Here is a 19,699-nt window from a genome sequence, read left to right as displayed (position 1 = left end):
CCCATTGAGCATCTCTGGAGAGACCTGAAAATGGCTGTCCACCAACGTTTACCATCCAACCTGACAGCACTGGAGAGGATCTGCAAGGAGGAATGGCAGAGGATCCCCAAATGCAGGTGTGAACTTGTTGCATCATTCCCAAAAAGACTCATGGCTGTATTAGCTCAAAAGGGTGCTTCTACTAAATACTGAGCAAAGGGTCTGAATACTTATGACCATGTGATATTTCAGTTTTTCTTTTTTAATAAATCTGCAAAAATGTCAAAAATTCTGTGTTTTTCTGTCAATATGGGGTGCTGTGTGTACATTAATGAGGAAAAAATGAACTTAAATGATTTTAGCATATGGCTGCAATATAACAAAGACTGAAAAATTTAAGGGGGTCTGAAAACTTTCCGTACCCACTGTACAATGACCAAAAACTAATAATAATAAAGTTCCTGTTTCCTTATAGTTATCTAACCTTGCAGCAGTATGCCTGTGGAGATGCACTCCAGGACTCTGCGCATGGCCTCCCCTGGGCTGAGCGGGCCTGCAGCACTGCTGATCACCTTCTCCACCAGCAGCTCCATTGCCTGAAGGGAGGAACACACAGAGAGAAACAGACACAGTGAAACTGCTTACAAGCTAGAACGTTTTCAGATGGTACGCTTGGAATACCTACCCTCATATAACAGTATACAGTGAGAGAGGTTCACGAGAAATAAAGAATGATATATAGTCAAAACATAGACAGATGACGCTTACCCAGCTGGGCATCTTCCCCCATGTGGGCACCCGCTGGCATAAATCTCTCAGCACCCGGATGATGATCACACAGGACTGCAGTCCATTGGCACGAGCCTTGAGACATGAGGAAAAACATTTAAAGGGCATTTATTCTGGATGGTACATACATTTTGAATAGAGTTCTTCAGTCCTACAGGAGGTTTTAATGTTGTTACCTTGTTTGAATAGTCAGAGCTGCGACACACATTAAAAGAACTTCCGCAATAACTTCTTAATACGTTGTCGTATTCTACAAGATATGTGTTGTCACAGTTTCTCATCTTGGTAGTAAAGTTTCTGGTTATGATAAAATGCTTTGTTATAAATCAATCTGGACAACAGTGTCTCAAAAACTACTCCTAGGGCTGGTGGCACGTCAGAACAACAAAACATAACAAAGCAAGTGGCCATCTAAGAAAAAGGGAAACAAGAATAATCTTGAATTTCACATGACAGCACAGTGATTTTTCTTCACAACTACAGAAGAGACTAAATCCTATGTAACATCTGCTCATAACTGACAACGTGGGCCATCCTGCTTCGCAAAAGAAACTCTCAAATGGCATTTATTTCTTAACCATTGCTAGGGTCGCACAGCGGCAGGCAAGACAGAGCTCAAGCTCTGGTAACGCATTTACCTGAAACCACTTGGCGTGACGGAGAGCAGCCAGGTATTCTAGACATTTCTTCTTATTCAAAAGATCAGGAGGGTCCTTGTCAGCCACACCTGGTGGAGATAACATGTATGGGCTCATGACTTATAGTGAAACTAAGTGCTTTGTTAAACTGATCAGTCGCTGATGAGACTGTAAAAACACTAGATGCTCATGTTTATCTAATGTGACCAGACTCTTCCTTAACAGCGCTTTGTATCAGCTTGTGCAGTAAGAAAAATAATGAGGGGAAGATGTAGAAGAAAGGGCAAATAATTGAAGGAGGAAGACTAGAGCCTTTTTATGTTTTACACTTGCAAAAAGTAGTAAAACAGCACCAGTGTGTTCTTTATATAGAGGGTTACAGGGACATGCAAAAATAAGGAAATCCAAGGCGGTCAGAGAAAAGTTGACTAATCTACATACATTTTAGATTTTTAGTCCATCCTACAGTAACTTAAAAACTGGAAACACTATCATCTGCCTGAGTAGCCCTTTCTCTAGAAATCCATTTTGACTTGTCAAACACAGGTGTAACTAATAACTTTAGAAATGTCCGCATTTTATTAATGCTTAACTGCCATTGCCGTGGCGCCGACTATAAAAATGATGCCATGACGGCTCACGGAAGCAAAGCCACCGTGACTCAATCACCCCCTGGCAGCTGGATGCAGTGTAGGTCATAAACCCTGCCCATTCCTTGTTAGCGGATATGACATGAGCCAAACTAAAAACTGGTAAGTTTGTTTTTATTAAGTTATTTGATGATAAAAAATGGGATGTACAAACGATTTGACAGCTTTGATAGACGATCTGTCACTCAATAACTTTGGTTGCCAAATGCCAAGATGATGCCTGACATATTCATATTTTAGCTTCAATTTTACTTTGTTGGAGAAGTGGTGACACATTGACCATCTTTTATATACAGTCCATGGGGACTGAGCATGCCGACTCCCCGTCAGGGCTCTCTGCGGCACTTCAAATGGAAGAGTTATAAGGTACACTTTATCTGCTATGACCAGTCAAAGTTTCCTTTATGGGAAAGGTGCAATAAAGGCAAATTTATACAGTGCCTTGCGAAAGTATTCGGCCCCCTTGAACTTTGCGACCTTTTGCCACATTTCAGGCTTCAAACATAAAGATATAAAACTGTAATTTTTTGTGAAGAATCAACAACAAGTGGGACACAATCATGAAGTGGAACGAAATTTATTGGATATGTCAAACTTTTTTAACAAATAAAAAAACTGAAAAATTGGGCGTGCAAAATTATTCAGCCCCCTTAAGTTAATACTTTGTAGCGCCACCTTTTGCTGCGATTACAGCTGTAAGTCGCTTGGGGTATGTCTCTAACAGTTTTGCACATCAAGAGACTGAAATTTTTGCCCATTCCGCCTTGCAAAACAGCTCGAGCTCAGTGAGATTGGATGGAGAGCGTTTGTGAACAGCAGTTTTCAGTTCTTTCCACAGATTCTCAATTGGATTCAGGTCTGGACTTTGACTTGGCCATTCTGGGGGGGGGGGGGGGGTCTCTTTCTCATGCAGAAAGCTATTTACAGGGAAATGCGATGGATTAGCTGAAGCTCATCAATAGGGAGCGCCTGCTCACCCGGTGCTTTACAGACTGGCCACCAATCGAAGGGAATTTCAATATTTACCTACATCCTCGTTTTGTTAGTTGCAGTTAAGCAAACACGCAATTCGCTAATTCATGTTAGTGGATGAGTGAGACTTGTTTAAGTATTTTCCTTCCACGCTAATGATGATTCATTTGAATGACTTTAGGTGTGAATTTTGACTCACGGGCCATTGAATACAGATAAACAACAGGGTGGTTCGTTTTAACATCTATCCATGAGCCAATTTAACGATCATATTACAATTACATTAACTGGGCAGATAGTTTTGTTCTGACCTATTGTACATATGTTATTTGTCTGTCACACACACACACTCCTGCAAACAGAAGTATATAAAATGTATTCACACACTGTTGGAGTGAGATGAAATACACAAGGATTAAAGGCACCCAACACCACAAAGTCACATCACAAAATGCCAAAACAGTCAAAAGTGCATTCATCAGTCTACATGAATTAAATCGATCGTTTCATGTATTTGTTTTATACAGTGTGGCTCCGATGGCATTAGTACCCCTGCAGAGGCAGATCATGAGGAATTGTTTAGTGTTAGGCTGTACCGGAGATCTTTGAGTTCTGAAAATCATTTTCGAGCTGAGGTTAACAATTGTTTAGGTCCTTTTGATGAAGGAAAGCAAAGCAACAAATTACTGAAAAAGTCTAGTTTGTGTTGGCCGCTACAAAGTATTAACTTAAGGGGGCTGAATAATTTTGCATGCCCAATTTTTCAGTTTTTTATTTGTTAAAAAAGTTTGAAATATCCAATAAATTTCGTTCCACTTCATGATTGTGTCCCACTTGTTGTTGATTCTTCACAAAAAATTACAGTTTTATATCTTTATGTTTGAAGCCTGAAATGTGGCAAAAGGTCGCAAAGTTCAAGGGGGCCGAATACTTTCGCAAGGCACTGTAGGTAACCATGCTAATTTAAGTCTGTTTCTATCTTTCAGACCTTTTTACAACACACATTTCCTCATTTCTTATAATAGATTTTCATCACTCTATTACTGTAGAAGTTTCAGTTCAGGAAATGAACATTTTTCATAAAAAAAGTCCAAGTTCAGTTTCCTTCACAGCACAAGCCCTATTGTACCCTCTGTGTAAAATATTTCCAATTATTTTGAGCCGTTTTGACATTATACTTGTTATAATTTCACTTTACTGGACACTAACTGAGTGTTCAGTAATTCCTATTTGTTGCATTGGATCAACTGCTTTGTATGAGAGCCTGACTTAGAGATGCTACTGTAGATCCATCCATGTCTTATCGCCATTTCAAAGCATTTAACAACTGACACATGGACCTCTTTGGAGAATACTCAAATTTAGGGTTTGGAAATAAGACAAACTGTTGCATCCCCTTCTACAGACCATTGCTTAGAAAGCAATAGATTCCATTATACCTCTGCAATTATGTTTACGTAAACTTCACAAGCAGATAAAAGCATAAGAGACAAAAAGCTCCCTACATGCCTCCATATTATAAAGGACAGCTTCACAATATTTCAATTTTGACTTAAATCAATAATCAGAACACCAAAACGATGACTACTGCAACAGACTTGTTATAAGTGAGGCTTGAAAGATTGTGAACCTCTCCTTTCAGCAACAAAAATGCAAACCAATTACAGTGAAGTGAAATCTATTCAAAACAATTCAACAAAGCCAAAGATTAATTTAGTGGAACTATAAATGTAAAACGCAAAGTTATGCTGGATGTGTCTATTTGTGAAAGGTTTATGAGCATATTAAGACAATAACTGGTCACCTAAAACAAATGAAAAATGACAGGTTTGTTCAGAACATTCAGTGTGATTACTAGTGTCTGCGATGACGTAATATTTCGCAACATCAGCCTTGGGGCTTTCCACACTTCCATGTTCATTATAAATGTAGCAACAACAGAGGTTATTGTCTTTCTTACAGGGGAAACAGCAAAAACAGAGCCACTTGTTTGAAGTCTACACTACCATACCACTTAGAATCAAAGAGCCATATTTATCACGCCTCTTAGAGCTGGGAGTTTGGATTTAGCAGCAGCTGAGGCCCTCTGATGATCGTGCACAGGAGGGTCTTCCTACTCTGGAAAGCTCAATAAACATGGGCAAGCTGTTTTTGTCACTTTTACTGTTCTTAGTGGTATGTGTATGAGTGTGGTCTTCAGATTAGTCTTTGGCTTGCCTAGGTCTGCTGATACAGAATTAGGGGCACTGATCAACAAACCCAAACAAAAATTTAAAAATAAAAAACAGCGGCCACAGAAAACATTTCTATCATGTTTTCCAAATGAGAAAAACACATTTAAATGCTGACAGTTACCGGAGCAGGCAGAGGAGTGTTTGCAACACAATGATCTCAAAAGTAATGACAATGGATTAACTAATGTTATTTTATTATTATTTTAAAACCGATCATTGTGAGGCGATAAAATGACACTCCAACACCTTATAACCCACTGATAATGCCACATTATGATGCAGGGATGGCAGAAGAGGGAATGGGAAGTCACTGGACCTCAAAATCCCCTCACAGGTTAGAAGCAAAGATTATCTCCAGTTTAAAATAAAAAATTTTATTTGTAAAACCATTTGAAGCATTTCCATCCCTGGGCATTATCTGAACACTGATCTTCCTGTCAGTCTACTAGTACAGTCTTCCAGAGGTTTTATCTGAGCATGTGTTCATCAAATAAACACATACCCTAATGGCACAGAAAGGTCGGAGAGCCCGGCTTTTGATTCCCATGTGGAAATGAAATCAAGATTTTGAGGACTAGTGTAAATGCAAAAAATGGGGGAAGTGAAAATTGTGGGGCAAATGAACGTGTGAGTTAATTCTTATTTTAGGCGTTAAAAGAAAAAAAAAAAAAACTTAAATGTGGGCTTAGTTAAAGTCCCACCTGTGATTCTGTGTAATTTAAGAGCACTCAGCCTAAATATTAGGCTGCTAATACGTGGAAAGGTGGAGCAAAGGGTTGTATATATGTGAGTGTATTACACACATCGCTAACATTTGGTAGTCTGGTACTGAAAGCTTTGGCTTCTCTAACCTTTCTCAGCCGCTTTTCCTCCTGCCTGCTTGTCCTTCTCAGCAGCAGGGTCCTCCCTCATCAGCGGCGAGGTGAGAGAAATGGTCACCTGCATTTTGGGCTCCTTGCTTGAAACTATCACGATGTTCGCCTCCTCGGGGTGAGCCTGCACCTCATACTGATCTTCAGAAAATGTCTGCCAGTTAAAAGGACACTTGGAATTACTCACTACAGAGGAGGAGGGGTTTTGGGGCAAAGGACAGCCTTGTTTGGCAAGGTTACGGGGCAATACTCTAATGTTTTTAATCCTGGATTTTTTCCCCTCAAAGATAATGAGATTTTAGCTCCCTTATTTAAACTGGGTCAGTGATGTGAACAAAAGCATTACTCAGTAAAATCTTTGCAATAGTAAAGGAGAGAAAGGGGCAGTGAGGAAGGAAAGCCCCATCTCACTCTGTAGGATTCAGGTGTCATAACCAGGCAGTAAATCTAAAGATCAGTGAAAAGCAACACTCATTACAGCTGAAGCAGGAGGGAGGAAGACTGAGGAATTACAACACATCACAACCTTTATTTGGTTCCCCAACCTCTGTTTCGTGGGCCTTAAATGGAAATCAGTCAACAGGGATGGGACAATATATTGTGATACAAAATCATCACAACATGTATTGTTTTGTCTAGCAATATACATTGTGTGGTCTCCATACGCCAGCGACTTCATATTTTTTGCAAATAAGATAACAGAAGATAAGTCAATATATCTGGTTGTTCTTTACATAAACAAACCAGCCCTAAAAAGGGGGGGAAAGAGGAATGAAGTACAAGTATTCCACAGTTAGTCCTACACTGCTGTCATTGAATTTTTAATTGCATCGTGATTGAATTGAATTGTACACACCATATTGTGTACCGAATTGTATCGAGAAAAAGTCATATCGTCCCATCCCTAAAAGTCAATGAATATTTCATATGGGTTTTTCCTTTTTAGCCTAGAGGCAGTTTAGTCTTTTGTAAAAATGGAAAAATGTTCCAAACCTAGAATTCCCACAGTATGTTTAAGATATAGTGTGTCTGGGATGAGGTCTAAAAATCTTATGACAGTGACTGGAAAACAAACTGAATGGCTTAAAATGTAGTTTTACTCAGTACAACCAGCAAACACACATTGTATAGCCACAGAAACAAAATGCCAAGAGTCCACTCGAGAGATTTCACTCTCACACTGAAGGCACTCATAATTCTAATCATTAATACATGTGTGGAGGACAAACAGCTTTCTTACTTCTGGTTGTGGGAGGCAGTTGTACGTGTTCACTAATGATACCTGATCTACTCTAGCGTAGGAGATGAACCCAGTTAGTGTGAAGTCAGCGTTGGTAGTTTCTAATTTTGTATTTTGGTTGCTAAAATATGAGGGATTACAGCAATGACTATATAGCAACATTTGATTAAGCTGCTCTGCTCTCTTAACAAGAGCTTTAGGAGTAACTAACATCTTTCAGTCCCTCGGTATCCTGTTCTTATGACACAAGTCATAAGGCAGGGAATGACAAAGAATACCTTCCTCTTTTTAAATATTTACTCCACCTGACAATATGCTATTTTTGTAAGGATTTAGATTTCAGTTCTTCAATATGATCCCCAAAAACAGTAAATGTCAATAAATAATAACATTTTAGATAAAACCTTAAATGTGAAAATGTTGAATTCCCCATTTACCACAGTCCCTCCCCTACACACAGCAGGGAAGTCCAAAACATTTTCTAGATTAGAAGTCTTTCAGTTTATCTGAATGTTTCCTTACCGCCAGTTCCTTAGGCAGCTGCTTGGTGATGCTCTTCAGTAAAGAGATGGTGGGTTTCTTAGCAGTCAGCAGGATGAGCTCCACATTCCGGTCGCCACGAAGCAGCAGGCCTTTGGCCAGAATACCCACCCTCATCACACCTTTGAGCAGCCGGGCTGAGTTCTCAGTACTGTCGAGAGAAAAGTGGACAAGTTGGCTTCAAATTCAGTCTTGTGATGAAACTTCAGCAGATTCCCTGTGGATTCATGGTCTATTTGCTGAAACTGATACAGACTCAAATTTCTCAGCAGCAACCTGATGGATCTTAAACAGTGACATAAACACATTCAACATTTTATTTATGAATGGCTTATATTTCTGAGTTTACATTTAATACCTTTGCATCTTCAGTAGGTCTTTAGTTTATGCCACACAACAAAAGTGCTTTATTGCTTCAAATACCTTTATCCCTGTTTTACACCAACACAGACAGAAAAAATGCGATTATCTCCCAGATGTCACTTTTTTACCATTTTTCATCTCCTCCTTCAGTAGCAGCTGGAGCAACAGCTGGCATCTCTTTCTCCAGCAGGGAGTCTGACACCAGTTTTAGGGCTCTCTCAGAGTGGGAGACGATCCTCTGAACAGCCTGCAGCTCCTCTTCCACTGGGTAAATGGTGGAGTGTTTAGCCATGATGTGACGGTCGTCAGGAGAGTCAGGCCGGCGCACACATGTCTTAAGGGAGGGGGGAGTGCAGCCATTGATCACACTTGGCATTAAGTCTCATTACGTTTTCTGCTTTCTAGAGTACATTAACCAAGCAAAAAGAAGTGCAGTTACAGTGCTCACCAGTAGAGGGGGCACTGGCATACCAGGGCGGCTCATCAGAGGTAGAGGACCCATCCTGCGTCTCTGTTCCCCCCAGTACATCTGCTCCTCCTCCATCCTCCTCCAATACATGTCCTCCTCATATCGCCTGCAGGAGAGGGGGAGTTTTTTTTTAAACCCAGTTCATTAAAAGTCAATTATCCCCCAGGGGAATATTATGGTTATCATTAAAAGTACTCAGTACTCCATAAAAAGCACTTTGACAAAACATTTACTCTAATCTATGTTGTACCATATAAAATAATTATTGTACTGGGGTCTCCTGTCAAAAGCTCTGTGTTAGCTGAAGAAAATCTGAAGGTACACAATTAGTTTCAGAAGAATTAAAGCACAGGCCTGCTATGGCAAAAATGTTATTGTACAGTATAGGAACGTTACTGAAGTGAATACACCAGATGTGGCAGGAAGGTTTAAATTTTTTACAACTAATTCAACTAATAATGACTTTCTCCTGTTGGCTTTTCCCATTTAGGGGTCACCACAGCGAATCATCACAATGACGACTCGAATGTTGACATTTGGCACGTGTTTTACACTGGATGCCCTTCCTGATGCAACCCTGACTCGAACCTGGGCTGCAGCGGCGAGAGCGCTGCGCCTTAATCACTAGCCTACCAGGGACGGCTATGTTGAAAGATCATATTTTATTTGACAATAAAGGACTGTGTGACTGACTAGTGTCACAGAGTCAAGAGAATGGGAAGTGCAGCATGAAATTCCTTTTAGCTGCACTGTCACTGTTGGAACCTAATGAGTGGTACACCCCGTGTTTCCCTTAACGGTCACCCCGACATAACCTCAAGGGTTGACATGGACCGCCCTGCTTTGTTTTTCTACTTCACTGTGTCAGTCTCTATTTAGAGGAGCGAGGGGCTGTGGTCCTCTTACACACACGAGCCTGAGCAGAGGACATGAAGAATCACTCTATAGTACAGCAATGAGCCAGTAAAGGGAGATTGTATGTGCAGTTTATCAAACAGCTGTTGAACAAACAGAACACAAACTTGCAGAAATGTGATGTCTTCACTGCTTTGCCCACGGTTCACTCACTGAAGCCACCTTTTCACCTCTAAAACCAACGAGTGAAGTCCTTGAGGTGTGAAGACAAAGATAAGGGCGACCGTGCTGCACGCACCCACCCCCTACCCCCTTGCATTCCTGGTACTTGATTTTAGTACTACCTCCTGACAGTCGCCGAAATATAGCTCCTGGGATGCACTTCAAAGCAGTTGGAGGGCAGCGGAAACAAACTTAGAGCCTGGGACGAGCATTATCTATCTCGACAAGTTCCTATAATGGAAAAAACCCTTTTGTTCCATGTGTTCCTACATGAATCTCAGTCAGCTGATCAACGTTAGGACTTCCCTTTAACTAAAATTACTAGTGTGAATGTGTCTTCCTCAATGTTGCCTTTTCTCTTCAGTACCAACCAAGGAAACCCGTGTACTTTAATGTCATAGTGGGTTAGTGACTGAAATCTCCAGTCACGACTCTGACCTCATCTCCGGCCACGACTCTGACCTCATCTCCATGTGCCAGCGCTGCTCATCGTCCCTCTGTCTCTTCAGAACCGCCTTCTGCTTCTGCTTCTTCAGCTTGCTCTCTTGCAACTTCCTGGCCCGATTACTGGGCTTGATCTCCACAGGAAGCTCTGGGTTCACTTTCTTCTGTAGAGAGACACAGAGAAGGACAGAGACAAACGTAAGGGGAATTTATTGAGAATGTTGTGACAGTCAGTGCACATGTGATCCTATACTTTGCCATGCCATCCCCACACTAGTGCCAACAGAATGAAACAATCTGTTTCTCTCCTTTCTGAGTTAGAAGCCACACAGAGAGCAATTGTTGCCTTTGAAACTTGAGCTTTTTAAAAACATGTTCAGAGATGAGGTTTAGTGTTCCTGATAGCAGCAAAGTTAAAATCTCAACTTTTTGATACTTGTGAGGCTTTTTGCTTGTGCATTAATACAGGATTATATTATAATTTGTGCATTAATGTGCATACTGTGCACATCTTTGTATGTTTGTGACTGATGGGTCTTGAAGATATCCAGGAATTACTTTTGGTTAAGACCTGCTATCAAATCTGTGCACAGAGGCAAAAAGAGAAGAACCTGCTGGGTCAAAGCAAAGTATTCAGACACTGCTGTCAAACCAGTCCACCCATTCAGCCCTGATTCTTAGCATAATAGGTGAAATACATTTTGTTGCTTTCCAAGCAAAAGAGGAAGACAAGGTAAAGATTCAACAGATTTTCTAATGCTTCAGCTCATAACCATATGAAATAATTAACCAGAGCATTTCTTACCTTATACTGCAATCTGTGCCTTCTTCCCTTCAGATGCATGTCTTTAGCATTGGGGTCATTGAAGCTGCACTCACATAGCTTACAGTGGAATCGAATCACTTTGCCATCATCGTTGCGGACCTAAAACAGACAGATCATTCAGGAGAATATATTATGACGCAGGAGCACCACAACACAAAGCGTATTCTTAAACTGTAGATAAAGAAAGAACAAGTCACTTTCGGCTTTTCCTGAATCATCACCACAGCGAATCATCACACTGACGACTCGCAATGTTGACATTTGGCATGTGTTTTACGCCCTTCCTGACCCAACCCTGATTGGAACCCGGGGGGTGCAGCGGGGAGAGCGCTGTGCCTTAACCACTAGCCTACCAGGGACATTTTTAAACTGTAGATAATTATAGGAAATCTTTCATACATAAAAAAATGCAACAGTTATTAAAATTATTACTATTTTGCAACATGATTACAACTGATACTTTACCAAAGCTGAATTTTGGGCTGAATACAATACAAATTGACAAAGATTTGACAGAGATGTAAGGAGAGTACTTTACAGGTAACAATAAAGTTTAACTTTTAAGACTCAAAGTACAAATTTTTTAAACCCTGGACCTGCATCTTTCTTTCTTTAACTTGAATACTGTAAAGTCTTGGGAGTAGATGAAACTGCTGGGCAATGTTTGTACTACTGCCTACCTCCTCCACATAGTCGTGCCCCACTGGCTGGATGTCACCCTGACCTCCAGCTCTGTCACCGTCCTCATCCTCACTCTGAGGTTCCATCTTCAGAAGTGACTGGTGCAAGGGCTCCTCAACCTTGACTGGCACTGCCACCACTGCTGCTGTCACTGCTGCAGCTGCTGGGGTGCTGGCTGGCTTCGTGGCTGTGAGGCAGGCCAGATATTACAGTTTTAAAGAGCTAAGTTAAGAAATGTTGTGCTCATTTGTTTGGAAAAACAACAACAGACCTCTGTTTCTATTCCAAAGACTGAAAAATAAGTTTCAGAAAATATAAAATTTCCATTTAGATATACCAGAAATATAACCAGAAATCCATATTAAAAAGGATTTTACGTTAACTGTCAAGTTGTGTCCTTTTTGTGCACTGTGCATCTGTACTATGGTGGCAAACACTGTCTGATTGATTGTTTAGATCAGTAGACATTCGATATTAAATGGGTTAAATGAAGAGAAAAAACATTAATTCTCTATATAACAAATCAACAAACTTACAAATGACCATTATTTTGGAAGAAGCTGGTTTCTTGACTGGCGGTGTGGTTTTAGCCGGGGTGTTTACAGCCACCTGTTTGGGTGTTGCAGTGGGAGTCGAAGTGGTAGAAACAGAGGCAGGAGTGGAGCTGGAGACCGGAGCTTTCCCAGCTGTCGAGGTTGTGACAACTGGAGCAGAATTCACCAACACAGGCTCAGTGGAAGGTATAGGTTTGCCCAGCTTGGTGTGAAGTTTCACCACCTTTCCAAGGGTGAAAGAAAAGAGAAAGAGGGAGATACAAACACTTAAAGCTGATACTTAATTCTACCTCAAATCCCTCTGGGAGGTTTTGTTCCAAGACTTGGCAGCTCAGATGGAACATCACAAATACACCACAGTCATGTCCGCTAATAAAAGCAAAGCAGTATTCTCTACAGCTGCTGATATTTTCTTCAATAACACATATTGTAGGAAATAAAAAGCAGCTGAGCTAACCTTCTGGTGTTTGGCTCCTCGGATATGGGCGGCGTAGGCATCCACTCCAGTGCAGGAGACGTTGCATAACTCACAGCGTAACTGAGTCTGGACCCCTCTCGGCCCATTGCTGGTCCCCGTCTGAACACCAGACTTCAGGGCCGCTTCTTTTTTCTTATGTTTCTGGCCCTCAAGGTGCTCTCGGTATGTCTGGTGCAGTAAATCAAACCAGTTGATTGAAGCATCCAAACATGCACATTCAAACAAACACTATCAAACTGTTTTTATTCTAATGAAATAAATTCAATATATTATAATCATATCAGACAACTGCTGACATATAATGATGACAAGCTAATTCATAAAGAGAGGCAAACATACTCTGAGCTCTCTTTTTCACATCATTGTCTTTTGGTGCTCTCTAATGCACAACAAAACAGTGCTGTTATATTAAAAGCCCTTAAAAATCTCATGAATTCAGCATCGTATCATTTACAACCTCCTACCTGAGGCCCTGCACAGCTGATCTTGCAAATGTTACAGTAATGGAGCTGTGGCGGCTTGGGAGGCCCTTTGGCCTTCTGCAGCTTGTTCTGGTGAAATGTCGGCTTTTTGTAGATGTTTCCAGCTGGAACTGTCACCATGTTGCTTCCTGAGTTGCTCCAGGATGAGCTTGTCAGCTGTTTGGGTGGAGGCTGGATGGGGGGCTGGGGCCGTTGGGGCTGCTGCGGTTGCTGCGGTGGAGGCTGCGGCTGGGCGAGAGTCTGCTGGGCCGGCTGGTAATAAGAAGGGGTGGAAGTAGAGGTATAGCCAGTTGAATCATAGCTAGAGTAGCTAATGCCTGAGGGTGACAGAGCAGAGGGAGAGAGTGAGGGTATAGAGTTATTAGAGAAAAGCAAAGCATTCAAGATATGAGTCAAATATGAACAGTCAGCAGCAGACATGCAAGCAATAAGCTGCACTTTAATTTCACCAGGGGGGCAGCATCCAGGTCAAATAAAGACAAAGGACCACAACAGGGCTTTATTTTTTTGTTATACATTTCTCATCTGACCTGCCATATGTGACACAAGATGAAAAACTAATGGTGCCAAGTAGGGCTGCACCCTAACGGTCAAATAGCCCAGTCATTAGTTGAGACATCTGTCAGTCGACTGAGACTCTTCTACATGAGCCTTTGTTTTTATTTTATTTTTTGTCAGTCAGCATGCATTGCAATAGAAGGTAGCCCTAGCACAGTAGTTTGAAGTCATCTTCTCCTCATTTTGGTGTGCCAAGCAGCAGTTTGCTCAGTATGTCCCCCTGTGGTTAGAGGGAATAACCATATTAAGTGGTGGCATGGATGTACCTTAAGGTTGGATCTATTTAACAAACTACAGAAGGAGGAGAAAAGGACAACAAAACCCACTAGGCCAAGCCACATAAAGATGAGATTTGTACTTTATAAGAAGTGTTTTCAAACATTGTGGTCTACGTGTACAAGAGAAAAGATTGTGGCAGCCATGTGCCTGGTTTTGCATAATGTTATGTGCATCAGGTTTGTTTATCCATCTCCATTAAAGTGCAATGCACAGCTGTTTGCTGGCTGTTTCTGTGACATACATTCATCCGAATGGGACTAAGAAGCTAACAAAACTGTGTGGAGGAAAACATTTCAATGCAGAATTATAAATAAGAGGAAGAATCATTCACAATGCAAGCTTTGACCTCATCTTAACAATTATGTTACCTGAATAGGAAGTAGCTGAAACAGAGGAGCTGAAGGAGGAGCCGAGGGTGTAGGATGAAATGGGCGTTGGAGGCTGCTGGACACTGGTGGACACTGGATAGATGTTGTAGCTGGTGGACACAGAGCTGGAGGGAGCCAAAGGTTTCAGGGCTGTAACCTGCCTCTGGGGAGGAGGTGGCTGGCTGTACACAGTCGAGGGCACTGGACTGTAGGCGCTCTTCACTCCTACTGATAAAGAAATGGGGGATTGAGAGCAGGGCAATGAAAAGGGTATAAAGATGGAGATGACAGGCATCAGAACAAGGAGAGACAAAAGCAAAATAGAATTGAAACATTCACTGCTTCCTCTGCAACGGCCTGTCAGACTGTTTAGCAGACCCTTCATATCACTAACAAATGAGCAGCAGACACATTTCACATACCATATACCACACTACCCTTCAAAAGTGCAAAGTAAACAATACCAACAATGATGGTAGCTGTGTGTGTGTGTGTGTCTCTCTCAGTGTTCCACACAGTTTTACATTTTAACACTGTTTTATTTTTATTTGGTCTTAATTGATTTTATTTTGGTTTATGTCAGTATTCTATATTCATACACACAGTAACATTAGCCTGACAATCTCATGTGTTCAGCATACATGCACTTGAGAAAAAATATATAATGAATATAAAGATAATGGTGCTCTGAAAATACCACATTGGTCTGAATATAAGACAAGATGTTTTTTAGGAAAAATGTGTCTGAAAAAGTGTGCACTGAGTTAAATTCAAGCTACTTGTTATTCTTTCAGAGTTAGTCAGCTCTTAATGCTTTTAGAAAGTCCTATTCAACCTATAGGAGTTTTGGATGGAGGGAATAAATTCCTGATCAATTTGAAAATCTCTTCATTCATATTTCTTTCAAGGAGGGAAAAAGCATAGATGAAAATTCTGTGCTATTCTTGCTAGTTTTCAGTCAACATATACCCACACGATAAGCTAAAATCAGTCCATAATATCTTCTATACCTATATGATATCATTATGGCCCTATAGTCAAGTCAAAACGATAACACTGAATAATTGATCAGCACTAACACCAACAGAAACTTCATGAAAGACAACATGAATGTAAAAAATAAACTGACTCACCAGTCTGGTAGTAATTCTCTGTAGGTGTCCTCTGAGCTATACTTGTCTGGTAGTACTGTTTATTATCATATGTAGTCACAGCAGCAGGGCGTCCGTAGCTGTAGTTATCCTGTTGGTGTTTACAAGTGAACGTTTTATTCAATGGCAAAGCAGCATATTAAAATGTATAACTGCAGCAAGATTTTTTTTAAAAGCATATTTATTATAACAAGGCATAGAATTAAAGCATTTTAATAGAATTAAAGGATTTTTAAAGGTGCATTAACTAACTCCTTTTTAGCCACTAGAGGATCTAGCGAGACTCAAAGTGACACATCCTGCCGGCTTCCTAACATTAGTAAACACAGCTAGCACCAGTCCTAAGCTACCGTTAGCTGACTAATGACTCCCGGCTCAACAGCAGCACAGTGTCAAATGGCGAGGGTGACAGTCAGGAGACAGTCCCAAACAGGGCTGGGAGAGCCCTAGCATGACACAAAGCTCAAATTACTCCCAAATTAAAATCTATATTCATTTAACACAAAAGTAAAATCATGATCATGCCAGGTCGCTAATGTTACTAAAACAAACACATTAGCTTTAGATGCTAACACATTCTGAAGAAAGAGCACCGTATCTGGATCAAATGAGTCCTCTTGCTGCTTCACTCTCTATCTCCAGAAACCAAACAAATGTTAAGCATGGTTTTTGCTCTTTCTTTGTCCAAATCTCTCTGAGACCTCTTTGGTCTGGCCGCCACTGTTTCTGACTTTTTGAAAAACACAAAGTGATAAACACTTATAAACTTCACTAGGAGGCAAGGCAGGGCTAATGTCCGGACCAACCATCAAAACTGAGGGTGGAGAAGCAGTAATAACAACAGAAGGGCTGTAGGCAGCACAGTCATGGAGGGGAGGCAGTATAGCTGAGAGACACCACATCCTGTCCCATTTTAGCTTTATTTGTCAATGTGTAAAATCTTAGTTAATGCACTTTTAAATTCTGATCAACACTTTATTTTTGAAAAATGAGAATATGATCAAAGTTGATGCAGAAGCTGCATGCACTACTGTCTGTGCTGGTATCATAGCAGCTTGAAGCAAAGCGTGAAAAATGAAAATAAAATTCATCACATAACATCCTAGACGACCATGCTACTATACAGTAAGCTATAGGAAACTGAAAAGCAGAAATCATAAGAAATCAGAAAGAGACTGACCGTGTCTGAGTATACCTGGTACGTCTGTGGGGTTGTGGTGGGCTGAGGGGGGGCCGGGGGGTCTGGCTGCCTGTAGGCATAGTCTGGGGGGGCCTGGTGGCTCTGATAGGCAGGGTAAGGGGCAGAAACCACAGGCTGGGCTGCCTGGACTGGAGATGGAGAGTAGGATGCAGTCACTGCATGAGCCACAGCTGGAGCCTGCTGGACAGTGTAACTGGCTGTGGAGGGATGGGAGTAGGCTGTGGGAGGCTGAGTACTGAAGGAGAGGAGAGGGGGAGAAATGTCAAGTCACTATGAGAAACACGTGCACTGTCAAACTTGAGACAGCTTTACAGATTTCTCCAAATAGTTGTTGAATTAAAGTCAATTGACTGATTGATCACTCAGTGCTTAATAATCACTACAGCTCTATTTCAAAGTAAAAATAACTAATTTCAAATGTAAAGAAATTATAAACAACAGGGACTACAAATGGGCAGGAACACTAAATACAACATGTTAACATTACATTAAGATTAGGTATGGAAGGCAAAACTATAGAGAGACTGAGCAGCTTTGACTGTCAGAAAACAGAGAAACAAAAAAGGAAACAGTAGGAAAGAAAATGAGAAGACAGAAAACACACTAACTTGATTTATAAAAACTGAATCTGTGCAAATACAAAACAGCCGCACAATCATAGACAACAGGAACAGAGACAACTGAGAGAGATTTGAAAATACCTATTTTCCAGACTAGTCTGTGCCTTGTCCACTGAGTATCTTAAGAGTTCCTCTATAGAAATGACTGTAATTTAATGACCTCATACTATGGACAAATCTGAGGATACTGCAGAAATATTAACTTAATTTCCAAGATTATGCAAGTGCTACATAACATGCGCTAACTCATGTCTAAGCATTTGTCACCATATCAGATACTTAAATAGCCAAAATAAACAGGAAAACAAATCAATGTTGACTACTTGTCTGCTTGCTACTAAAGCTGCCAGTGCCACCAGTAAGCCTCTTAAGCTCTGGACAAGAGATAATCTTTAACTATTTTCATACCTGAATAACAGTTTAATAACAATCTACTACCAATTTAAGTGGTTTCTCAAGCACAAATGACACCCCCCTATCACCTTGGACTTTCAGAGTTCACTTTTCTCACTATTTTTATTAAACAATTGAGATTAATTCCATAATGAAAATAACAGTAAGCTGCAGCTGTATATTAACACTTCACTTTAGTTGTACATCTCTAACACACTGTCATGTTTGAGGATTGAGAAGTTTAAACTCAAAAGTCTAAAGAATTAGGATTTAACGTGATCTTTAAGACTGATTATCAATGTTTTCACATCAGGGCAGGGGACACAGCCTGCAGAGAAAACAGTCCACTCTTGTTTGGGTAGTGTTTTGGCTTGACTGCTAGCCAGCACACCTGACATAAACACACAGACAAAATAGGACACTCTCACTCACTGATTACCCGTCAGTCACGGTGTATATGGTTTAGCTGATATTTGTACTGGTAAATGGTGTTCATCTAAATCTAGCTTTCCCTTTGTATCAGCATGCTGTTATTGAACAGATGGCTATAGCAAATACCCTGTTTGTGAGACACAGGACCTTATACAACAGCGGACCAGGGTCAGCCCTCTTAAATCCTAAACACCGGCTAAACTCTCTCTCCATCGCTACCGCTACAGGCAGCTCGGCTAACTTAACCAGCAGCCTGACACTTGCTATAACTGATATTTTTGGTAAAGTACACCAAGTGGTAAAGTGCTGAACCCTAAGTAGCAGTTTTCCTGACGAAGATGACCGTATTAGGGTTCACCTAATGTTGTGAAGCGCTGGCCTGCGGACTCAGCTAGCTAACATGAGCTAACATAACTAGCGGGTCAAGCTAGCGGTCTCTGCATCGCCACGCAGTGAATTTCCCACTGAGGTCGTGTTTGTGCCGATATCACTCGACGACTGACAAATGTGACTCAACAGACAGCATGACACCGACCTACATCATTTGAGTTACCTGTATTGCGGACCGGCACCATGTGTGAAGCCGAAATAATTGCTCGCAGCCATCTTGACATACAGTACTGGCAGCCAACGTCAAAGATGAAATTGGTTGTCAAAATAATTCACCCTCCAAAGACTGCTCTGAAACGCCCGAACTGCGTCAGACGAAAAAAAAAATCTTACACACGGTGACTGGTAAATACAACAAAACGTAATCACATATATATTAAAAATGAAATACGAATTAGAATTCTTTACACTTTAGATGCATAGTTCTCATTTTTCACAATACATTGCATACAATTATTCAAGTCATATACAACTTTTAACTTTCTAATTTAGCAAAAAAAAAACGTAAAAGAAAATCCCTATTCAACAATGCAAGTGATGGTGCAGTTAAGTAATGTTAATTTTCTTGCTAATAAAAGCATTTGGTTCAGCGGCCTCAAGTAAGTTTACGCTGTCAAATTACACAACAGGCTGCAGCCTATATACAGTACAGTATACACTAAATATACAGTCTGTGATTTACACTTAGAAGACGCCGATTATCCACTGGGATAAAGTTTATTAAAGACGAGATTCTACAGAATGATAACGGGCTAGCGAAGACGGAAGTAGATTGAAGTGAGTTCTCTCACTTCGCTTGCATAGTCTCCTGCGGTATTTGCTACATATCAGTCACGCTGATGACAATGATGATAAAGAATCTAGGGTAAACAGAAGGAGCTTCTTAATACAGGCATAGGCGTCGTTAGACCCCTTTTTAGACCAGTTCCAGCTGGAACCCCTAAAATCACACGCTGGAGCTTTAACAAGCTCCTATATTTGACAGTGGATTAATTTAGATCGATAATAACGTGAAAAGA

General features: G+C 40.9%; 1 protein-coding gene across 4 annotated transcripts in view; it reads right to left on the bottom strand.

Moving 5' to 3' along the window:
* zfr2 (zinc finger RNA binding protein 2) overlaps positions 1–18,999 on the bottom strand; it is a 23,020-nt gene extending 4,021 nt beyond the window's left edge. Inside the window, exons 1-17 of one of the 4 annotated variants that reach the window (XM_020612999.1) lie at positions 18,844–18,999; positions 16,825–17,080; positions 15,627–15,735; positions 14,494–14,721; positions 13,271–13,605; positions 12,786–12,974; positions 12,311–12,551; positions 11,774–11,961; positions 11,073–11,192; positions 10,262–10,431; positions 8,726–8,852; positions 8,406–8,611; positions 7,897–8,065; positions 6,114–6,288; positions 1,407–1,495; positions 748–843; positions 464–575 (exon numbers count right to left, since the gene is read on the bottom strand). In XM_020612999.1, the coding sequence (XP_020468655.1) occupies positions 464–575; positions 748–843; positions 1,407–1,495; positions 6,114–6,288; positions 7,897–8,065; positions 8,406–8,611; positions 8,726–8,852; positions 10,262–10,431; positions 11,073–11,192; positions 11,774–11,961; positions 12,311–12,551; positions 12,786–12,974; positions 13,271–13,605; positions 14,494–14,721; positions 15,627–15,735; positions 16,825–17,080; positions 18,844–18,896 (2,863 nt within the window). In that variant the 5' untranslated portion in view covers positions 18,897–18,999. The remainder of the gene's footprint in view (positions 1–463; positions 576–747; positions 844–1,406; positions 1,496–6,113; positions 6,289–7,896; positions 8,066–8,405; positions 8,612–8,725; positions 8,853–10,261; positions 10,432–11,072; positions 11,193–11,773; positions 11,962–12,310; positions 12,552–12,785; positions 12,975–13,270; positions 13,606–14,493; positions 14,722–15,626; positions 15,736–16,824; positions 17,081–18,843) is intronic. The other 3 variants (XM_020613000.1, XM_020613001.1, XM_020613002.1) reach the window with 3 other exon arrangements.
* Between the last annotated feature and the right edge of the window lie 700 nt (positions 19,000–19,699).

Source organism: Monopterus albus, unplaced genomic scaffold, assembly GCF_001952655.1.
Source record: "Monopterus albus unplaced genomic scaffold, M_albus_1.0 scaffold129.1, whole genome shotgun sequence".
NCBI classification, from domain to species: domain Eukaryota; kingdom Metazoa; phylum Chordata; class Actinopteri; order Synbranchiformes; family Synbranchidae; genus Monopterus; species Monopterus albus.
Note: the sequence above shows the minus strand (reverse complement) of the source record. Positions and strands in the feature narration are given on the sequence as shown.